Genomic DNA, 22570 nt, shown 5'->3' with positions numbered 1-22570 from the left:
GCGTGCCCAAAGGACGCAACTCTGCCAGCGAACCGTGGCGCCAACATGAAATCTTACAAGAAGTTAATAATTGTAAAAGCAACAACCATGCATACAAATGTTCATTATAATATATTGTTACATAAACATTTAATGGTATACCCTATAGCATATATATCCGGAGGTTCGTCATCCATCGCCAGCCATTCCTTGAGGGACTCCTTTGGGGACTGTCCGTTAACATTCCATGTGCCACAAAACACCCTGGAAATAGAGAGGTAGACTAAGGCTGCAATATACCTGCAGGTAGGGCTGAAATTCATTCAAATATAGGACGAAATAGAATATTTACTTTCAAATACTTCACTGAACGTTTAGACACTGATTGCAGTGGAGCAATATCATTATGAAAAATTAATCAATGTTGATCACTCAACTGCATGTCTTTGTATATTTGGTGTAAATGAAGGTACCCCCCGGTATACAATCTCGCTCATTCACTCTTACTCACTCTCACACAGAGAGACACCCATAGATATACACACACAGACAGTTTGCTGACTGCATGAAGGTAATCCATTCACAAATTCACATATATTACATTCTACATGAATGTAGAATAGTTTATCATATACTTAGCAATGATTTGAGCAGATACTAGTACCTGGATACCTGTGGAATAATAATAATAATAATAATAATAATAATAATAATAATAATAATAATAATAATAATAATAATTAGGTCAGACTTTTCCAATTTCTAGGTTTTCAGAAAAAAAATTAAACAATCATGTTGAAAATTTCAACTATGTCCCTCCATAAGACTAAATGAGTCAACTATGATCAGCTTCTCACCTCAGTTTCTCTATATTGGTGAACTCCACCTCTCTCTGTGCCATGTAGCGCTTCACGAACACCTCCCTGGTTGTCACAGACTTCTGTCCGACCGGCAGCTCCAGGCCGTACCCGATCCCCAGCTGCTTCTGAATGTTGTAGACCGTATCGGGCTCATCTTCGTCCCGGTCCAGCATGTCAAGCGACTCCCTGCTCTGGCTGTTGGCCAGATTGGAAGCATTCAGGGTCAGCATGTTGCTGAAGTCGTCGTCAAAACCTTGTCTTTCAGCAGTTGCAACATCCACTGAAACAAAATGCTGTCTTAAATCCTTCACATCATGTGTGAATAAATGGGGTGAGGGAGTCACTTGTGTGTCCTTGTGGTAGATTCCTGCTTAAAACAGGTCCCCAGTAGCCGATGCTAGTCAGGAGGTGACTTTGAGGGTCGGGTTGTTAGACATGGTGACATGGTCTCTCTACGTAGATCTTAAAGAGTGTCATATGACTCTTGTTCAAAAGTAGTTTGATCTTAGTGATCGTAACACCTATACTTTATCATAGGCTCACGATCGTTGTAGCACTAACATCACTTTGTGGAATGGGGCCCAGGGTAACAACATTCAAGCTCTAAGTAAAGCTTTCAAAATGTTATATGGTAGACATGTGGAGGACATTTCCATATTTGATGCATCAGTGACAAAAATAAAGTTGAATGCTATTCACCCATTTTGACTTGTCCCATATGATTGTTTTTTTCCGGTGAACAGTTGACTTGCCTTTGCATGTGTTTATGATGGGTGCCGCCAGTGGGGCAGGATAAGCTCACCATTTAGCGAAAACCTGGTCTCTCTATTTCATAGTGATTCAAAAACACATGTTTCAGATATAGTCAGAACTGAACAATGGAGATTTCTTATGATTTTGAGGGGCAGTTGGGTAGCCTAGTGGTTAAAGCGTTCGCTCGTCATGCCGAGGACCCGGGTTCGATTCCCGACATGGGTACAATGTGTGAAGTCCATTTCTGGTGTCCCCCGCCGAGATATTGCTGGAATATTGCTAAAAGGGGCGTAAAACCAAACTCACTCACTCACTCATTATGATTTTGGAAAGGGTTTTGTCACATTTATTTACAATCCTTCACATCAAACGTCAATAAAGAGGTGCCCCTGTTGAAGAGCCTGGCTTAGAACTGGTCCCCAGCAAACTATGCTAGTCATCAGGTGGTTTCATGGGGCAACTTGTCAGACATGGCGACTTAGTTGATTGTGCTTCATCGTACCCCTAACAAAATATTAATCACTGGTTTGTCTGGTCTAGATTTTATTATTTACGGAGTGATATGGGTGGAATATTGCCTCCTGCCTGTGGTTTAAACAACAAACACACAAACTTGTTTAGTTAGAGGCCACAGCGATAGAGCAGAAATGTTGCTTCCCTCACTCCTGCATTCAACAACATCACTACCACTCTGTATATTACCACACTGTTTTATATGAGGAGACACCTAAACACATGTGTGACCAACCATGAAATAAAGGACCTTATGGGTGACAAAATAACATTTTGACTTATTACTTTTTAAAGCTACAGTATTTTAGGAACAAACAAGTGAGTGAGTGAGTGAGTGAGTTTGGTTTTACGCCGCTTTTAGCAATATTCCAGCAATATCACGGCGAGGGACACCAGAAATGGGCTTCACACATTGTACCCATGTCGGGAATCGAATGCGGGTCTTCGGCGTGACGAGAAAACAGGAACAAACAAGATTTTGCCACTAACGTGGCTATATCCCCTGCCCCTGTTACAGAAATTATGACATAATTAAATCTAAACAAACCCTAACCTTTTTTAACTGAGGTGGAACTTGTCATGGAAATTGTAAAAAAAGAAGAGTTTGGAACCTAAGACCATCTTGTTGCCATGGAAACCTAAAAAATAAAAACGTCTAAAATTTCTAAATAGCAAAAGGCACCAGTTCAGCAAGTACCTGACAAACCTGTAAAGTTTCATGAAAAAATATTGAATGGTTTATGAGTTATGCTCCGGAAACAAACCCTATCCTCACAGAACCTAACTCCATCTTGTTGCCATGGAAACGTAAAAAATAAAAATGTCTAAAATTTCTAAATAGCAAAAGGCACCAGTTCAGCATGTACCTGACAAACCTGCAAAGGTTCATGAAAAAATATCGAATGTTTTATGAGTTATGCTCCGGAAACGAACCCTACCCTCACAGAACCTAACTCCATCTTGTTGCCATGGAAACCTAAAAAATAAAAACGTCTAAAATTTCTAAATAGCAAAAGGCACCAGTTCAGCATGTACCTGACAAACCTGCAAAGTTTCATCAAAAAATATTGAACAGTTTATGAGTTATGCTCCGGAAACGAAACATGACGGATGGACAGATGGACGGACAGACGGACGAAGCCTGTTTCAATATCCCCCGCCAACTTTGTTGGGCAGGGGATAAAAAATACAATTCACAAGCAACAATTTATATGTATTGCAGAGATACATGGGAAGAAACTGGACTTTCACAGTCAGTGAAGTCCCTGTGCTGAGGGAAGATGGTCACACAGTGTCACCACATACCTGTCTGTCCTACACCATTGCTGGTGAGATTCATGTGTGCCAGAGGGTCAAACACGTCATCTTGGAAAGGGTTAGTTGTTCCACTGTTCCGACTGCAATACTTGCTCAGCCAGCTGAAGGTCGGTGGAGAACCGAATCCTGCATTCTGGGTGTACACTGAAACAAAACATGTTTTGCTGTAACCATGGTAACCAGCATCAGCATAAACAGTATCTGTTGTAGCATAACAATGAAATGTAATGGAATAAATGCAAGAGAATAGATTGGCATATGGCATATGAACTAATTGAACATATTGCATAAAATCTGAAATCGTGAATAAAATGGAACATGTTGGGAAGCAAGTAGTGAAAAAACTAAAGTAATCATTGTAATGGGAAAATAGAAATGAAATCTGCTTACGGTCCTTTGCACTCTTTATTTGCCCGAGGAGATCTCTTGTTGATTGTTGTTGAGGCAACTCCAGAAGCAGGTTGTGTTGGTTGGATTTTAACCGTAATTTAAATGCTGAAAAATTAATTGTTAGAAAGTATAAAGAATTTTGGTGTAATAATTAAATATTTTTAATATAGTTCTGGTGACAGTCAAGCTAAGTTCAAGAGTAATCCTAACTTTAAACATTGAGGGGGGGTTTGTGGGGGTGGGAATGACACGGCCAGGGTTTGAACCACTGACCCTCATCTCTCCAGGCAGACACTCTATCCTATAGACCACCACAGACAAAGATATTATCTTGGTAAATCAGCTGCATTGATTGGGTAAGGGCCAAAAATGCATTCTGATCTTTTTGCTCAAGAGTTGAATTACACATGAAGAATAACTAAGTGAGTATGGTTTTACGCCGCTTTTAGCAATATTCCAGCAATATCTCGGCGGGGGACACCAGAAATGGGCTTCACACATTGTACCCATGTCGGGAATCGAACCCTGGTCTTCGGTGTGACGAGCGAACACTTTAACCACTAGGCTACCCGACCGCCCCGAAGAATAACTAAGACCTGGGCCAGTATAAACTTAACTAACACTGATTCAATACTTCATTTCAGATTTAAGGAAAACATATTTCTGGCACACTTACTTTTGTGTTCTTGTGCACAAGCCCTTTGGTTCTTGCATAAACATCTGACTTAAACATGGCATGTGAGATGAGTTCTTATCATAGTTATAAATACCATGTTTATTGCTTGAACACTGCCATGAATACATCAGTGTACATTAATAATCATATATCACTTTCTAAATACAAACCTTGAGGATGGTCACTGGATTTGGCAGTATTTGAAGAATCTGAAAATACAAACAATCATTATCATTATGAAAATTACATCTTTCAAACTAGATCGTGAAGTTAGGCTATACTTGTGTGAGAGACAACTAAACTAGATCCAGAAGTCAGTCTATACTTGTGTGAGAGACACCTAAACTAGATCCGGAAGTCAGGCTATACTTTTGTGAGAGACAACTAAACTAGATTGGGAGATCAGGCTTTACTTGTGTGAGAGACAACTAAACTAGATCGGGAGGTCAGGCTTTACTTGTGTGAGAGACAACTAAACTAGATTGGGAGGTCAGGCTATACTTGTGTGAGAGACAACTAAACTAGATCCAGAAGTCAGTCTATACTTGTGTGAGAGACACCTAAACTAGATCCGGAATTCAGGCTATACTTTTGTGAGAGACAACTAAACTAGATTGGGAGATCAGGCTTTACTTGTGTGAGAGACTACTAAACTAGATCGGGAGGTCAGGCTATACTTGTGTGAGAGACAACTAAACTAGATTGGGAGGTCAGGCTATACTTGTGTGAGAGACAACTAAACTAGATCGGGAGGTCAGGCTATACTTGTGTGAGAGACAACCAAACTAGATCCGGAGGTCAGGCTATACTTGTGTGAGAGACAACTAAACTAGATCGGGAGGTCAGGCTATACTTGTGTGAGAGACAACTAAACTAGATCGAGAAGTCAGGCTATACTTATGTGAGAGACAACTAAACTAGATCCGGAGGTCAGGCTATACTTGTGTGAGAGACAACTAAACTAGATCGGGAGGTCAGGCTATACTTGTGTGAGAGACAACTAAACTAGATCGGGAGGTCGGGGCTATACTTGTGTGAGAGCCAATTAAACTAGATTGGGAGGTCAGGCTATACTTGTGTGAGAGACAACTAAACTAGCAACGGAGGTCAGGCTATACTTGTGTGAGAGACAACTAAACTAGATTGGGAGGTCAGGCTATACTTGTGTGAGAGCCAATTAAACTAGATTGGGAGGTCAAGCTCATGTGTGACCTATTGCTCATTGCTTCCAGTCACTGATTTGCGTGGTCCAGACAGGATTAGTTATAGTGCAGGTGTCAATCAAATGCAAAGTCATTGCAACCTATAACATTAACTACAAGCCTGATGGCATTTTCATGAAGCTGTCTTATCTAAGACAATTCTTAGACACATGTAACTAGAACAGTGATTGCCATTGGACCTATTCTGAAGCTTCAACCTATCGCAACATTATCTTACTTACGACACAATGCTTAGCTAAGACAGTGAGCTCTCTTGTGACAGAGTTACAATAACCTTGGAGTTTCCCAATGCCATCATTGATTATTCAGGGAAATCCCAAGATTAAAATTCATGTAATCGTTTAAATATTTAAAAGATTTTAAGATGAACAATCAAACCACTGTTGAAAAACAATGTTGTTATTATTAATGATGGTTTCAATTTTTGTTGACAGATTCAGTTTTCCTCATGTTACTGTTATGTATAATTGATCACTGAAGACCACCATCATGAAGCTGTTGTCCTTTGTGGATAGATATAGCAAACATCGAAGTCTAATATATGGAATTGGAAAGGCAGATGTCGAAATGTGAAAAATAACTATACGTAAATAAGTCGCAATGATCACAAGTTGTGGCAAGTCATGCATATATCGTAAGTATGTCGTAACATTGCTACACATGGGGTTGCTCATCATACAACATTCTTTTCATTCATCTGCAACTTGCAATATGTCCGAAATAATTCGTAAACGAAATGGACGATAGGAGTGCACTGCTTAACCTCAGAAAGAACAATGTTCAACTTCTACAACTTGTCTAGAAATGTTGCACAGTGAGATCATTCAACTGATATTGTTTACGATATTATTTCATACAGTAGCCTGCAATAACAATGCTCTCACAAGGCTAGTGAAAATCACATGGACAAGTAAAAACAGTTGGGCACTATCGATTGCCAATCGATTACATATTCATACTGATTTTATTTAACAGAAAATAATTATTTATGCATATCTTGTGCATCTAAAAACCAAAACGGCCAAACAAGTCTTGAAGTTAAAAATCACAGATCCTCTTTCATCAGTGGTGATTGCGATGTTTGTGAAGGTCTTCTAGGACTTGTTGTTCATACACATGTTACAAGTGGAAATCACAGAGTTTGTAGTCAGAAATGATACAGTAGACCCATACTGCTGTTGAATCCATCTGTTGTCCGCCATCTTACCGACCCAAAGTCTGACCCTATCTTAATTTTTGTCGTAAACTTATGATAACTTAGCGCTTCAAGTAAAGACTTAGCTAAGATCTTATCGCTACAACAGCTTTACGACAATCATACCATAAGGACGGCTTCATGAATAGGCCACTTCATTAGTGCAACATTCAAAGAGACCCTTCACCTAGCATTGCCTTGAAAGCCGAAAATTTTAGCACCCAGGCTATCTTTAACCTCGGACCAACTGACTTATATCCCTGGTCTGGCAATCAACTGTCATTACTCAAGGCATGGTTGAGATGGATGGAGTGAGTTTGTGAGTATGGTTTTACGCCACTTTTAGCAATATTCCAGCAATATCTTGGCGGGGGACACTAGAAATGGGCTTCACACATTGTACCCATGTCAGGAATCGAACACAGGTCTTCGGCGTGACGAGCGAACGCTTTAACCACTAGGCTACCCGCCCCGCCCCCCTGAGATGGATGGAAGGTGACGTCACCAGTTTCAGTGATATGCCTGATTACTCCCTGCCATGGAATTCTAGCCCTGTATTACTGGTTTCTGACTTCCAAAGTAATTCTGTACCTAGGAAAATATCAAGACATAAAGAAAGAGTACCCCAATACATCGACAATATCAAGTATAGAGACTACTCCACAAATGCTCCAAGAAAATTGTCTAATATCTTTGGTTGTAGTTAAACATAGCACTCAGAAATATGACAACCCAATGATTGATATTATGAGCAACGCCCGTGTATGTCAGGGTACAATGACAGACATTCAACAGAATATCAGAGACCATCCAGTCACCTAGTACAAAAAAAGGGGTCAATTTAACTGCTGGCCCGTTGGCCCATGGCCAGTTAAATTTACAAAGGGCTTGCTCAAATGTAACGTACATGGTCAAAATGTCTCCATGTACCTTTCATGGGTTTTTTTGGACACTGCTTGTAAATCATGTAGTTTTGATGAGAAAATATTTAGGGGGATGAAAGATATGTCGATCATCTTGGAAGAATGAGAACTGGCCGTTTTGTAATGTTGTGTACATTTGCTCATAAATCACCACGGATTGAGGCAAATGGAAGCCAAGATTAAAATCTCAGAGTGCAGGAGAAAGCGTTTCAGGGGTGAGGAGTTCAGAGCTGCGCTAGGTGGCTACGCAACATCAGGTAAGACCACTCCAAGGCTTCTACCATTTAGTTGTAGGCCAGTTTGTTCAGGGAAGGGCCAGTAAGTTTAAAAAGGAACAAGCCAAACAAATATGTTGTCCCTGACAAGTATAGGTTGCTGGGGACCAACTGACACCCAGGTTCCTTAAAGTGCTACAAATCACAGTAACAGACAGGTCAGTAGGTATGTAAGTGTGTAACACCACAGTAGTCAGTAAAACTATCCCAGAAGTTATAATAATACTAAAATAATTTGAAGCAGCCTGCCCAAATGTTGCAATACAAATCATTACACACATGAACAGCTGCCACTGAAAAAATGCAGAAACTGTCTAAACATGAGAAAATCAGTAATATTGATGTTTTTCTTTGCAAGTGCAACATTTGTACGAAGTATTGGGCCATCCAAATGAAAGGCAAACAATATATTTATTTGAGAGAGAGAGAGAGAGAGAGAGAGAGAGAGGGGGGGGGAGAGAGGGGGGGAGAGAGGGAGGGAGAGAGAGAGAGGGAGGGGAGAGAGAGAGAGGGGACAGACGGACAGACAGACAGACAACAGATTCGGCCCTAATGAGCATCTGGAGATCAACACAGAATACACAGTAATTGTCCATGATATTCTGATACGTGACATGCTACTCAATGTCAACAGACCTCCAAAATCAAACTAATTGACCAGGATTTCTTAATTCAAGCCCATATGATTACATCTTTCATGCCCTGAGATAAGAGTACGACTGTCTGCACAATCAAAGGTTCTTTACCTATTACTTCGACGTTCGACCCTGACTCAGGTCACTGCCTTCACCTGGCCGAGTACAATCATCATATCATCATATCATCATATCAATCAGCATGTGTGTACATGCTCTCAAGAATCCCCCTATCTGTCACAGGTCACCCTGACACAGCTGACATTATACTGATGGCAATACACTCCCCTCGTCAATACATGTGCAACCAATGTAACAATCTGCCTCAAACCGGTAACCATGGTACCAATATTTTTACCACATTATCACTGCACATATCAATATATATATACTAGTATATTATATCTTCCAGCTATTGCAGATTTATGTTCTTTAACCTGAACGCCCTTGCATTTCACGGTCACTGAATCTGATCATTTCTGTTTTGTGGGTCCAGGGCCTATCTGGGTTTGTGAACTAAGTCCCTCTGGCAATCAATTTGGGAAAAATTGCATTATTTGGTTCAAAACTGGGATTTGTTCAAAGGTCTTATGTTTTTAAATTCAGAGTTATTTCAACGTTGTATTTCAAGGTCCCATTCAATGAAATAATAAAAAACTAAGCATTAAAACCTCTTGCTCTTTATCATGTTTATTGGCCCTGTTATCAGTGAAATATGCATAAAGATATGTGAAACGTCTACAAAGACTTAAACTTAGTTATGAGTTACAGTAAACTATTTTTATAACGACAACGCTTATAACGAACAGACGGATATAACAAACTGGTTTTTTTCACCCGGCCATTTGCAGTTTATATGCTATATATATGCTTATAACGAACGACGGCAATAACCAACTTAAACAAGGGCAAAAGTGAGCGTGGCTCACCAATACCCCCGACCCGTCTAGTGTGTCAGTAGTTTCATATTAAATAATGGATAGGGTTAGGGTTTGAAAAATACATTAAAAAATGGAAACTTAATAAAACAATTTTTTTCTTTTGACTGCATCCCTCCATATGACAAAGATTATATGTACTAAGTTTGAGATGAATCTACTGAATACTTTAAGAGAAATCGCGTGGACAAAGTTTTCGGAGTAACACAGACAGACGGACGGAACCTTGGTATAACTTATATACCCTCGACCTAAAAGGTCGTGGGTATAATTAGTGGTCCCTTTGAATTCATTATAACTGTATTAGATGAATAGAGAAGTTTATAATTCCTTGTCTTTGAAGGGCATTTAAAAGTGATACACATAAGGAAGAGAATTAATGGATGTCAACTTCTTTACTATATTATAATTCCAATTTGATATCTTTTACTGACATTTTCTGGAGGTATGGAGACAATATCCGACCTTGAGCAGGTCTAGATAGATCTATAACTGCTTCAATAAAGTCCTGGAAACACAGCCACCCACACATTACCACCCACACTAACACACACACACACTAACACTAACACACACATTCTAACACTAACACCCACCCACACATTACCACACACATACACACACACACACACATACACCCTCATACGCACCTACACCCACACCCCCACCCACACCCACACACACAAACTATGTTGAAAAGCACGGAGCAAGGGTTATGACTCCGTAAAAATGAATTTACGACACCAAGTTTCAAAGTCATTTAAGTCATTTGAGATCATGACCAGTAACACCAGGGTGTAAAATTTCATTTCTCGGTAAATAGTTTGTGAGGAAAGTTGTCCCCTTTGAGAAGCAGATAAAGGGCCAGAATACAACCCAAGCTATAGTGATACAGGTCTTACACCCTCAACACATTGTTGAAACCCACAAGCATGGGTATTGTGCTGACAAACTTGAACCATAATGACATTTAGAAGAGTCAACTCAGGGTATCGCATGCTCAGGCTTGGTGACTTGGTTCATTGCATTCAGTCGTACCCAAGTCACATGGATCACTGCTCATTATATACATCACTGTCTGGCCCAGACTTGACTATTTACTGGCTGCCACCATACAGCTGGGAATGTAGTCCTGCACCATGACCGTGGAATATATTTATTTTATGAAAAAATAATAATCTAGATATGCATACAAAAGCAAGTCTAGCCAGCTCAAGCTAGCTCTGAAATCAGCATGCATAGGGAATTTTTTTTATTTTTAGAGTCAAGAAGGATATTGTGTAATATAAGATTTCAGAGACTAAATGTTAGTCTACTGGGAATGCTGAATACTGCATTAAATAACAAACAAATCTCACCTAAAAAACAGCCAAGGTCTGAGTCGATGGGTAGAACTTGATCAACAGTTAGATCCCCGGGACTCAGAACAGGAACCCGACTCGTCGTGAATAAAAATATCCTGAAAAACATGAAACAATTAAACAAAAGCTTTTGGGCTTCCTTCTCCAAAGTATGAACCAAATCCTGAATAGGTGAAGATAGTCAACACTAACAGCGAGATACTTTAAATGTCTTTACAGTTACAAGACGATGACATACAAACATTGTAAAACTGATTGCTGAATACATTAAATACAACAGGTGATTCCACTGAGTTCCCTCCAGCATGTCCAAAGTCAAGGATTAAAGAAAGTAAAGAAAGTGAGAGAGTTAGTTGCATTAACAAATGCTCCTCAAATTAATTTTTCAGTTAGGTCACATATGCGGACCCAGAGGGTGGATTCAGGGGTATTTCTCACACACACACACACAAACACACACAAACACACACAAACACACACACACACACACACACACACACACACACACACACACACACACACACACACACACACACACACACACACACACACCGGTCAGACTGGTGTCAGCTGATTGTGGGTGGAAACTATACATGATGAACAGGTTGGTGAACTCATGTTTGTTTGTTCTTTAACGCCACGCTCAGCATTATTCCAGCTACATGACCACGGTCTGTGTAAATAATCGAGTCTGTACCAGACAATCCAGTGATTGATATCATGAGCATCGATCCACGCAATTGAGAACAATGACATGCATCAACTAAGTCAGCCATCCTGATCCTGTTACTCGCCTCTTATGACATGCATAATTGTCTTTTACGGCAAGCATGGGTTGCTGAAGACCTATTCTACCCTGGATCTTCACAGAGAGGCAAGCATGGGTTGCTGAAGACCTATTCTACCCTGGATCTTCACGGGTCGGTGAACTCATGGTCTAACTTGGGTACAGATATGATCATGATAATGAAAAGAAGTGAGTGAGTTGGGTTCAACAAATGTTAAAAGTTGCTTTGAATACTTTTTGAGTTAGGTTTTATATATGGGTCCAGAGGGGAGATGCAGGGGTATGTCATATTCCCCCTTTTTAAAGCATAAAATGTATTTTTTTTTAGATAATTTGGTGATATTTTCACAACCCCTCAATCTGTGTTTGGTCAGCACCAGAATGGTCACACCGTGTCATCTTTATGTGGTTGGAGACATATACAGAATAAACAGCTTGGTGACCTAATGGCTTAATTTAGGCATAGATATGCTCATGATGGAATCAATCTAAACAGAATGATAGTCACTATACAGTGTTTGAAATTAAGCATGAAAGTCTAGAGGCACATGTCATTACCATACTTCATATATAAAATAATTTAGGGGGTACCTGGATTCAAAAAATACATAAGCAAACCTCAAGAACCCAGGACTGCCTTAACTTGGAACACTGCTGTATGAAGTACACATCTCTGAGGTATGGTGCTACTGATCTCATTGTAAGCCAGGATTCCAGGTCCTTATATTTGGCTTTGATGAATCATTATTCTTCAGCCTGTTCGGGAGAATATTGATCAGACCTCTCCTCAAACACTAACTAATGTTGCACAACCGCAGGGCTGTGGTCACCCTGACATATCATGTGTCACAAGATTGAAACATAAATTCCGGAATAACTTCTGCTAAACCATAGTACCATGATTACTTTGCCCTGTGACCTTATTGGCTCCTAACCATACAGACTAGTAATGGTACTCCTTCATAACCATGACAACCTGGGTATTCTACCACCTGAAGTATTGAGTCTTTGAAAGGCATTTAGAAGTGATACACATAAGCAAGAGAATTTATGGATATCAACTGAAATGTCATGATAAAGAAGTTGACATCCATAAATTCTCTTCCTTACCTGAAGTATTGTCTGATCCGGAATCTCTAATGTCACTGGCAGCATTAGAAATTACAACCAGGATTTGACATTTATGTAATAGAATGTTAATTGCAAGTTAAATCATATTGGTATTTCTGGAGACAGTCTGGGGAAATCATATTTTGCTATAACAAACTTAAATGTACCTTCCCACAATACTGGAAAAACACATGGAAAATGAGATAGTGAGTGAGCATGCTTTTACACCACATTAAATAATATTCCAGCAATATCACAACAGGGGACACCAGACATTGGCTTCATACACTGAACCCATGTTGGGACTCGAACCCAGACCTTCAGCATGATGAGCGAACGCTTTAACTAGCATCCTTCCACACCCTCTCTCACCACAAAATACAGTTAACAGAACTTTATCATCTCTTGTATCGTTTTTGTAGATATTATTCAGTAACTGGTCGCTGCATGAATCATGTTTAGTAAACATGCTAACAATGTTTTCGTTTGATCTCTTACCATTCCCTTAACATGGCAAAGCTAAAAGTTTTTACTGTGTATTGTATCGGGATATTATTATCAGGACATGTTGTATCTATGGTATATCGATACCATTTTTAGCATGGTTAGACACCGTATTGTGAGAGTGAATATTAGCATGGTTAGAGCCCTTAGTGTGAGAGTGAATGTTGGCATGGTTAGAGCCCTAAGTGTGAGAGTGAATGTTAGCATGGTTAGAGCCCTTAGTGTGAGAGTGAATGTTAGCATGCTTAGAGCCCTAACTGTGAGAGTGAATGTTGGCATGGTTTGAGCCCTAACTGTAAGAGTGAATGTTAGCATGCTTAGAGCCCTAACTGTGAGAGTGAATGTTGGCATGGTTAGAGCCCTAACTGTGAGAGTGAATGTTAGCATGCTTAGAGCCCTAACTGTGAGAGTGAATGTTGGCATGGTTTGAGCCCTAACTGTAAGAGTGAATGTTAGCATGCTTAGAGCCCTATCTGTGAGAGTGAATTTTGGCATGGTTAGAGCCCTAACTGTAAGAGTGAATGTTGGCATGGTTAGAGCCCTTAGTGTGTGAGTGAATGTTGGCATGGTTAGAGCCCTAATTGTAAGAGTGAATGTTAGCATGGTTAGAGCCCTTAGTGTGAGAGTGAATGTTAGCATGCTTAGAGCCCTAACTGTGAGAGTGAATGTTGGCATGGTTTGAGCCCTAACCGTAAGAGTGAATGTTGGCATGGTTAGAGCCCTAATTGTAAGAGTGAATGTGGCATGGTTAGAGCCCTTAGTGTGAGAGTGAATGTTAGCATGCTTAGAGCCCTAACTGTGAGAGTGAATGTTGGCATGGTTAGAGCCATAACTGTAAGAGTGAATGTTGGCATGGTTAGAGCCCTAATTGTAAGAGTGAATGTTAGCATGGTTAGAGCCCTTAGTGTGAGAGTGAATGTTAGCATGCTTAGAGCCCTAACTGTGAGAGTGAATGTTGGCATGGTTTGAGCCCTAACCGTAAGAGTGAATGTTGGCATGGTTAGAGCCCTAACTGTAAGAGTGAATGTTGGCATGGTTAGAGCCCTTAGTGTGAGAGTGAATGTTAGCATGCTTAGAGCCCTAACTGTGAGAGTGAATGTTGGCATGGTTAGAGCCATAACTGTAAGAGTGAATGTTGGCATGGTTAGAGCCCAAACTGTAAGAGTGAATGTTGGCATGGTTAGAGCCCTTAGTGTGAGAGTGAATGTTGGCATGGTTAGAGCCCTAACTGTAAGAGTGAATGTTGGCATGGTTAGAGCCCTAACCGTAAGAGTGAATGTTGGCATGGTTAGAGCCCTGAATGTTAGTATCATGGTGTATCATTAATACAAATTTTCATATCATAATGGAACGGCAAGTATAATATATTTGGATCCAGGAAAAATGCAAATACAAAATACAGTGTTCCCTCATTATTGCGTCCTTCAGTATAGCACTAACTCGGTTGTAGCGCGCAGTTAAGCATGGCTCCCAAAATTTACTAACATTTTCAATAAACTCAAGTTTTCCAATGACGCGATGTATTAGTGGTTTCAGTTATAGCCTTCAGATAAATCATGATAAATACTAGCCCAAAGGTAATAAAAACCCATCTCCCTTTTATACTATTCAATAAGACAAAAGTTCTGTCTACATAGTTTTAAAGATTTATTGCTTTTAGATAAATACTAGCCTAAGGTAACAAGAACCCATCTCCCAGACATAGTTTTCAATAAGACAAAAGTAATGTCTACATATCAAGTGGTTGAAAGTCAGAGGTGATACACAGGAAGAGAATTTATGGATATCAACTTCTTTATTATGAGGAACACAACATTTCGGAGTATACCAGTATCGTTACCGCTTTATCAGGTGAGTATCGTATTGCTGTAGGCATGTTAGGGTAGTGTCATAAACAATGTATGATAATTTTATTTTCAGGATCATAATGGGCTATAATAATGATCATGATGATTGCCAGAGAATAACTTTTATTTTGCATGTATTCACGTTAACATCCTGTTTGTCCACTTCAGATCGACAGTCTTCACTGTATATACATTAGCCAATCAAATCCCTGTCATCACTAATTTATATGCACATATATTCCTGTAAGAATAATGGAAAGTGATGACTAATCATATTACTCATCTTACTCTTGGGGCTACAATAAGAAAGCTTGTGATGAGACTTTATGTCCTTGTGGCGATTTCTTGATAATTTTGACCAAACATACAGACATTAATAATTATAGTCCTGAGGCTAAGCGGAGACTAGGAGGCCTAGACAATGAGTTTGTTCAACACCTACCACATACATACACATTGAACTGTGAACCACCAACACTAAAGGTTTGCATTACTAATGCCTATTGACATGTTCAGAAATGTGCATTGCCTAAAACCTATTGTAATGTGCAAAGAAAGTTATGAAAAATATGTGATATGATTATGATATAATGCAGTACTAAGCCAGATATTTCATTAAAAAAAAGAATTTGTCACAGATATCGTAATGTAAGCATACAAAGATAAATGTTAAGGCATAAAATTTTCAATCTGCAAGGAGTGAGGGATGGGATTGGCCAACTTATTACAAAAAAAGTGTATTGATGTACTGTATGTTATGCCAAAAATACAACAGAGTGAAAAGATGAGTGAGTTTGGTTTTACACCGCTTTTAGCAATATTCCAGCAATATCATCATGATCATGGCAGGGGACACCAGAATCGGGCTTGAACCACCAGACTCCCCTACTGCCACATATGAGATCACGTCTTTTTGTTAAACTTTTTCAAATATTCACTGCAGCCTGCACAAGGCATGCTCTAGGTGCAGTGGTGACAAAAATTAAAGAAATCACATCCTCCTTACACATGATCATCTTGTTTCTCCACCACAGCCAGGTATCTGGGAGATTTCCCATAGTCCAACAGCAAGGAAGTCTCTGTGCACTGAATGTTGTCAAGGATGGGATCAATAGCAGTGACATCATCTCAACATGACCAAAATATTCATAATGTTTTACTGGTAACATTCCTACCATGAAGTAAAATTGTAGATGGATTGTAGATAGTCATATTTGGTTATTAATCAATAAACAAATTGTACATGATTCGATGTCATTTGATTGGCTAACCAAGCAAATATTTTTTTGTGTTCATGCTTCCATAAATAAAAAAATTAATTGGCCATACCCAAATAAATTTGCATGTAATTGTTATTGAGCATGTTGAGTATTTGATGCTAGAAAATTTAATTCCTTTCCATCTAACACTCAATATCTCCCATATCTACTTGATTTTGTAAATCTTGAAATTAGTGTGAGTGTGAATTAAAATTAATGGGAAAAATGTGAGTGGTCTTTGCTCGCATTGATTAAACATTGCATTTATATCTCAAAAATGACTATCACAAATAAGACTTGGGGGGGTGGGGGAGAGAGTCGCATTCTTATTGAGTAGCATTTTTGGCTAGGGGCCAGCAGTCACATTCTTTGGAGATGCATTCATTTCAAGATTTACAGTATGTAGATATGTATGGCGTCATTCACAAGCTTTAACATGAAGAGACAATGTGTGACATCTGTGTGGATTAATGTGACGTTGTTAATCTTACTAACTCAAGAGTTACAGATAAAAGTGAAAAGAGGGTTTGTTAACAGTGTTAAAGTTGGATTTAATGGAAGCATGTCTAGCATTGGGTTATAGCTAAAACTGCACCTCAGAGAAACGGCACTGGCAAAATGGCACCTTAACAAAAAAAATTACTTTGGTACTGAAATACATGAAATTAAACTCACATGGTCACTTGCAAACACAAAAAACTGTGAAATGTTAAAAAAGTTAGAAACTAGCCTCAACTCGCCGACTCTGATTTGGAGGCGCAACTAAACTTATTACATGCTTTGATGTAAAATAAATTAAATTTAACTCACATGGTTACTTGCAAACACAAAAAATTGTGAAATTTTAATTGCCTTAAAACAATTTTACATTAGATATTAGCCTCTACTCCAGTTTTCTAACTGATTTTGATTGGGAGGCGCAACTAAACTTATCGTTTAAACAGCACATGCTTTGAAGTTTTAAGTACCTTTACTCAAATTAACTCAATGTCAAGCTGAAACTGAATCTGGTGGATATGTCAAGGAAATGGACTACAGGTATGCTATGTATTTAATAATTATTTTAGTAAGTAGGAAATAAAAAGTAATTTTATAGATATTTCATATATATCTCCCCTATCACATCACAAGAATGTTTCTTTGGATAACAGGCGGTGTCCCCGCCCAAAGAAATAATATATATACTACTAAATGTAAATATAGCATATATTAAATACTACTAAATGTAAATACAGCATATATATGACCACAAAAATCGTTATTAAAAATAGGGGTGCCGTTTTAGCCGGACAATTAGTAGCTGTTTTTGCCAAATGAGGTGCCGTTTTAGCCCAAGAAATCGGTATGTATATTTTAAAAATATTTTATGATTTGTTCATGCTGTAACAATTGGAAGTTTAGAAATGCTCTGTAAACTCTATAGCACAAACAGGCAGCCTTTTCTAACAGGATCTGCAGCCCCAGTAATGGCATACAGAAAAATGATATTAAACAAACAACTGACAAATGGATAGATTACAACAGCTATATCGACTAATGCAAAATATGAGAATTTCAAAAAAAAATATGTATTGTAAATATATGACCATGCCTTGTGATGTGCAACTGCAAGAGATGGGTATTTACTGTAATTTCTAGGTGAACAGCTGACTTGGCATGCTCATTTGCATTCCATTATCCGAAAAGATACAATCAAACATTTTTCATCAGAGGCAAGTTTCTTCTGAACAACTGCACATGGATCCATTATCACAAGCGAGTAATGCCTTATCTTCAAGAGGTGTGACTAGCAGGACGACTAGTAAAGCAAGGCTTCTTCAGTTCAAGTGACATTCAAGTGCTTCTTTTTTATGTGAACAGATAAGTACATGTCTATATCGAATCTTGCTACTGTGGAGAAAAGGGATTCATCACGTCACATGTGCGCATGCACCCATACAATAAATATATATCCAGTCTCCTTCGACACTTCAGTTCCAACTGACAGATCAATGGCGATGGAAATTAGTGTCAAAACAGGTGTGGAATCCTTTGGAATGTATCATCTAATCACACATACGATACATCGTTCCATGGGTTTGTTTTGCACATTCACAACCAAGATATATTATCCGTCCACTGAAATGTCGCGATCGATATTTTTAGGTCAGATGTCACCGCATTCTTTGTTATGCTTCTTGCAAACACGAAGTCACTTTCCATGCGGAAGTAAATAACCGGAAATGCATTTACGTACGAAGTTGTCAGATATGACAAGTTTCGAATCTAAATTTGAACAGAATCGGTAAAATGTTAAGAAAAATGGAAATGAGTAAATGATAACTTGTAAAAGAAAGAATAGTATTTGCAAAATTTGCTGCTCCTTAGAATTGATACGAGAATACAAAACAAAACACAACAGCTCCGTTTAAACTGTGTCACCTCTCCTAGGTGACGAGGTCAGAGGTTATTCTTAGTTCAATGAATAACATGACTTATCTTGCTGGCGGTTGTATTGCCTACCCGTCATTATTTTAGCGTCTGGGTAAGTGATTTGTACTTCTTATCTCAGATTCAAGGCATTAGTAGTGTGAAATGTTTGTACATGTACGATACATTTGTTGCCACATTTCCGTTCAAGATTACTCATTTTAAAAATCGATTTTATTCCGATGTGGCTTCAATGTCCGTCACGAACACGATTGTAGACATCATCGGACAAAGCCTGTTTGGAATGATATTGACGTAAACTGACATTTACTCATATGGTTTGATTTAAAAATATCTTTTGAGGTGTGTGGTAAATGTATAATGCCATTTTTTGGTATTGTAATTTGCGAGAAACCAGTAAGTGTTTAAACAGGTCTTAAATTACATAACATGCAAATATCTCATAAACACCCGACTGTTATGATCACGATTGATTGCCCGAGGGTTCAGTAAAGTCATGTGTGTGTGGGGTGGGGTGGCAAGGTAGGACTGTAACACTGACTATCGCAGGCGTGGTACGTCTGTCTATTGTAACCTAAGACTGCGGGACATGCAGTGAGCTTTTATAGTGTCAACAAGTACTATTCATTGTTTGACACGTCTGACGCTGAGTTGAAAGTGTCGTATTTCTTTTGTCGATACTGTTATGACTTCGTTGCCGCATCCAAGGAAAATACACACCTTCGGTGTACTTATAGATATCTGAGTGCACAGCCGACAAAATAATGATTAATTATCATTATAACCACACCAATGATTATTATGTATTGAGGGCGGGTTTTAATGAAATACTAGTTTTGTCTTACAATCAGTATTAATATTATTAGAAATAATATTGGTCTCACCATCCTTGTCATGAATATGTTTGTAAAATGTCTTGAAATGAAGCGCCACTGACAAATTCATGATGAAAAGGAAACCATTTTAGAATTTTATCGGTTGCTGATTTTTTATCTAATTTAAGAAACGCTGCCGCTTTTTATCTAAACTTTTGATAATCAAACTTGATACAATGTGAGTATATTTGTTGATGTAATTTATGTGGTAGTCATATATGGATAATACGTACTTAGTTTATCTGCCGTCAGTAATTAATCAAGCGTATTGAGAACGTGTTTACATCGTTCTCTATTCCCAGGTAAAGACCAGTTTAATTACCTGTTTTAGACAGATTTATCCCCAAATACCCCAAAACAGGATGGGAAGAAAGATAATAGTTACTTTTTAAAATATAGAAAATTACTAATCTATTTATTGCATCGTGTCTGTTATCGCGTTTTCTCGTGAATAATCCAGACCCACACATTGGGGCGCTCCTTTTGAGAGAATTTATCCTTTCGCCTCAGCTGAAGGTAAAAAATGAGAGATCCGTCAAAAACAAGTAGGTAATGAAATAGGTATGGCCTAATCATTACATGAAACTTAAATGAGAATTCTATTCCATATGTCATGTGCTTGAAATAAAGCTCGATCTAGGCCACTGTAAAACAATGCCATCCTATTTAAGTTTTCGGGAGTCCTCACTCATTGCATGTTGAGTTGGGTTGATTTGATAAATTAATATTTGAAAGGTCGTTCACTTTCAAGGTCGATACCTGGACAGGTGTATTAATAATTGAGCGAGTTTGCCAGATGCCATCTGCCTGGGACTGCACGTGAGTGTATCCGCGTGCAGGTGTATACAGACTTCCTGGGGAAAAAAACGTGAACCGACTGAGGACGCAGACTATGTCAGGGAGCAATGATAGCTTTTTTTTATGCAACTGTATTTCAAACGATCTATTCAGCTGGACGCACACACGCGCGCGCGCATACACACACACACACACCGATTTTGGCATTTAATTTGAAAGATTACTCTTTTCATGACATGCTACGTCTTATTGATTGACCTCCTTCTCGACCAGTACTTACGCTAAATCAGGGCAAGTTCACGGGTTTAGTGAAAACCTAGATTCACCAACCTTGAAAGCGAATAGTGGCTGATCTTATTTAATTATTCACTTACATTTTTTTCATTCTGACACACAATCGATATGATGAGTACGCAAGTGAACCGAAGTTCCAACATAATATTACAAGAGGAATGTTTCGAGTAGTTGAAAGGCGACAATGTTTGTCGTAAAAGGCGACTAACGGGATCGGGTGGTCAGGCTCGCTGACTTGGTTGATGCATGTCATCGATCCCAATTGCGTGGAACGATGCTCATGATAGTAATCACTGGATTGTCTGGTCCAGACTCGATTATTTACAGACCGCCGCAATAAAGCTGGAATATTGTTGAGTGCGGCGTAAAACAACAAACCAACCAACGAGTAGTCGGAATACTGAATACGCCCATGTTCACACGCGTTCAGTTTAATCATTACTGTAATTACGTTTACACCCAATCGTCCAGCTGCACTATTTATGAACTTTAAAACTATTTATGAACTTTAAAAATTCAAATAATAAATATATAGGTCACTGAACCATTCCTTGTTCAAAGCAAACTTGAAACCTTTTGCACCACACCCGTGAAGATCCGGGTTAGAATAGGTCTTCCTGCTTGCCGTAAAAGGCGACTAACGGGATCGGGTGGTCATGCTGCTGACTTGGTTGATGCACGACATGGTATCCTGATTGCGTGGATCGACGCTCACTGGATAATCTGGTCCAGACTCGATTATTTACAGTCATACAGCATGAATATTACTGACTGCGGCGTTAAACAACAAACAAAGCATAGGGCCAAACAAGAAATGCTGTTTCGGAAGGGTGGGAAATCTCCCAAGACCGCACGTTGTGAAGAGCTCTCATTAAACCATGACTGCTAAGGATAATTGATGTTCATATTCACCCTCATCAAGACAAGAACACTGTGTGGAGCTCTGTGTGACTACCTGACCGAGTGTCATTGTGTGGAGCTTAATCGTCTCAAGAGGATTCCTTTGTGCTTGCCTGGAGACACCTAGACTTGCTTAATATTGACGTATTTTACGGCAGAGATCAGTGGCCATGTCAAACTCTTCAAAAATGATGTTCAAGTTTGTCAAGTAATCACAACCGGTTACAGTTTTGACGAGAAAAACAAATTACATGTATAGCATATCATCAACTTCTGCTTCTGCCATGCATGAAAAAAAACAATGCTTGCATTTTGGACGATGTTTGCTCAATCTGCACATTTACATTTTTGAGACGCCCCCTGTGTTTGTAAGAAAGATTTATATGGTACTTTGTGTGCTGACGAATGCGGTTGCTTGATGTTTGATATTTACAACTTAGGGTTACTTGTTATTTTTTTGGGCCAGTAGGTCGTGGAAAAACACAGAATAAATAAAAATGGATTATTTACATCTTAAATGAAAAGGTTTAATTTATTTGTAAATATTTGTGATACCAATATATTCGTTCATTCGTATGAAGCAGAATAAAAACTTTCCTTCTTATTAAAATAGAGAGGATTAAGTAGGATGATCCGCCAAACCTGCCAATTTAAACTGGTTGAATTGATTACACAGGCGCGAAAATAACGGCAAATCGTGCAGGTTATACAGTCATACATACCAACGT

The 22570-nt window shown here is 38.9% G+C and overlaps 2 protein-coding genes across 2 annotated transcripts in view; one reads left to right on the top strand and one right to left on the bottom strand.

Moving 5' to 3' along the window:
- LOC139476065 (type II inositol 1,4,5-trisphosphate 5-phosphatase-like) overlaps positions 1-18753 on the bottom strand; it is a 65028-nt gene extending 46275 nt beyond the window's left edge. The window contains exons 1-8 of the mRNA XM_071259305.1: positions 18236-18753; positions 16293-16372; positions 11036-11136; positions 4659-4697; positions 3813-3917; positions 3411-3566; positions 837-1119; positions 142-243 (exon numbers count right to left, since the gene is read on the bottom strand). Coding sequence (XP_071115406.1) covers positions 142-243; positions 837-1119; positions 3411-3566; positions 3813-3917; positions 4659-4697; positions 11036-11136; positions 16293-16372; positions 18236-18292 — 923 coding nt within the window. The 5' untranslated portion in view covers positions 18293-18753. The remainder of the gene's footprint in view (positions 1-141; positions 244-836; positions 1120-3410; positions 3567-3812; positions 3918-4658; positions 4698-11035; positions 11137-16292; positions 16373-18235) is intronic.
- Positions 1-22570, top strand: part of LOC139476066 (uncharacterized) — a 45852-nt gene that overhangs the window by 19991 nt on the left and 3291 nt on the right. The window lies entirely within an intron of this gene.

The sequence above is a fragment of the Haliotis cracherodii genome, unplaced genomic scaffold, assembly GCF_022045235.1.
Source record: "Haliotis cracherodii isolate W230 unplaced genomic scaffold, xgHalCrac1.p SCAF_3, whole genome shotgun sequence".
Classification (NCBI taxonomy): domain Eukaryota; kingdom Metazoa; phylum Mollusca; class Gastropoda; order Lepetellida; family Haliotidae; genus Haliotis; species Haliotis cracherodii.
This window is presented reverse-complemented; position numbering and strand designations above follow the sequence as displayed.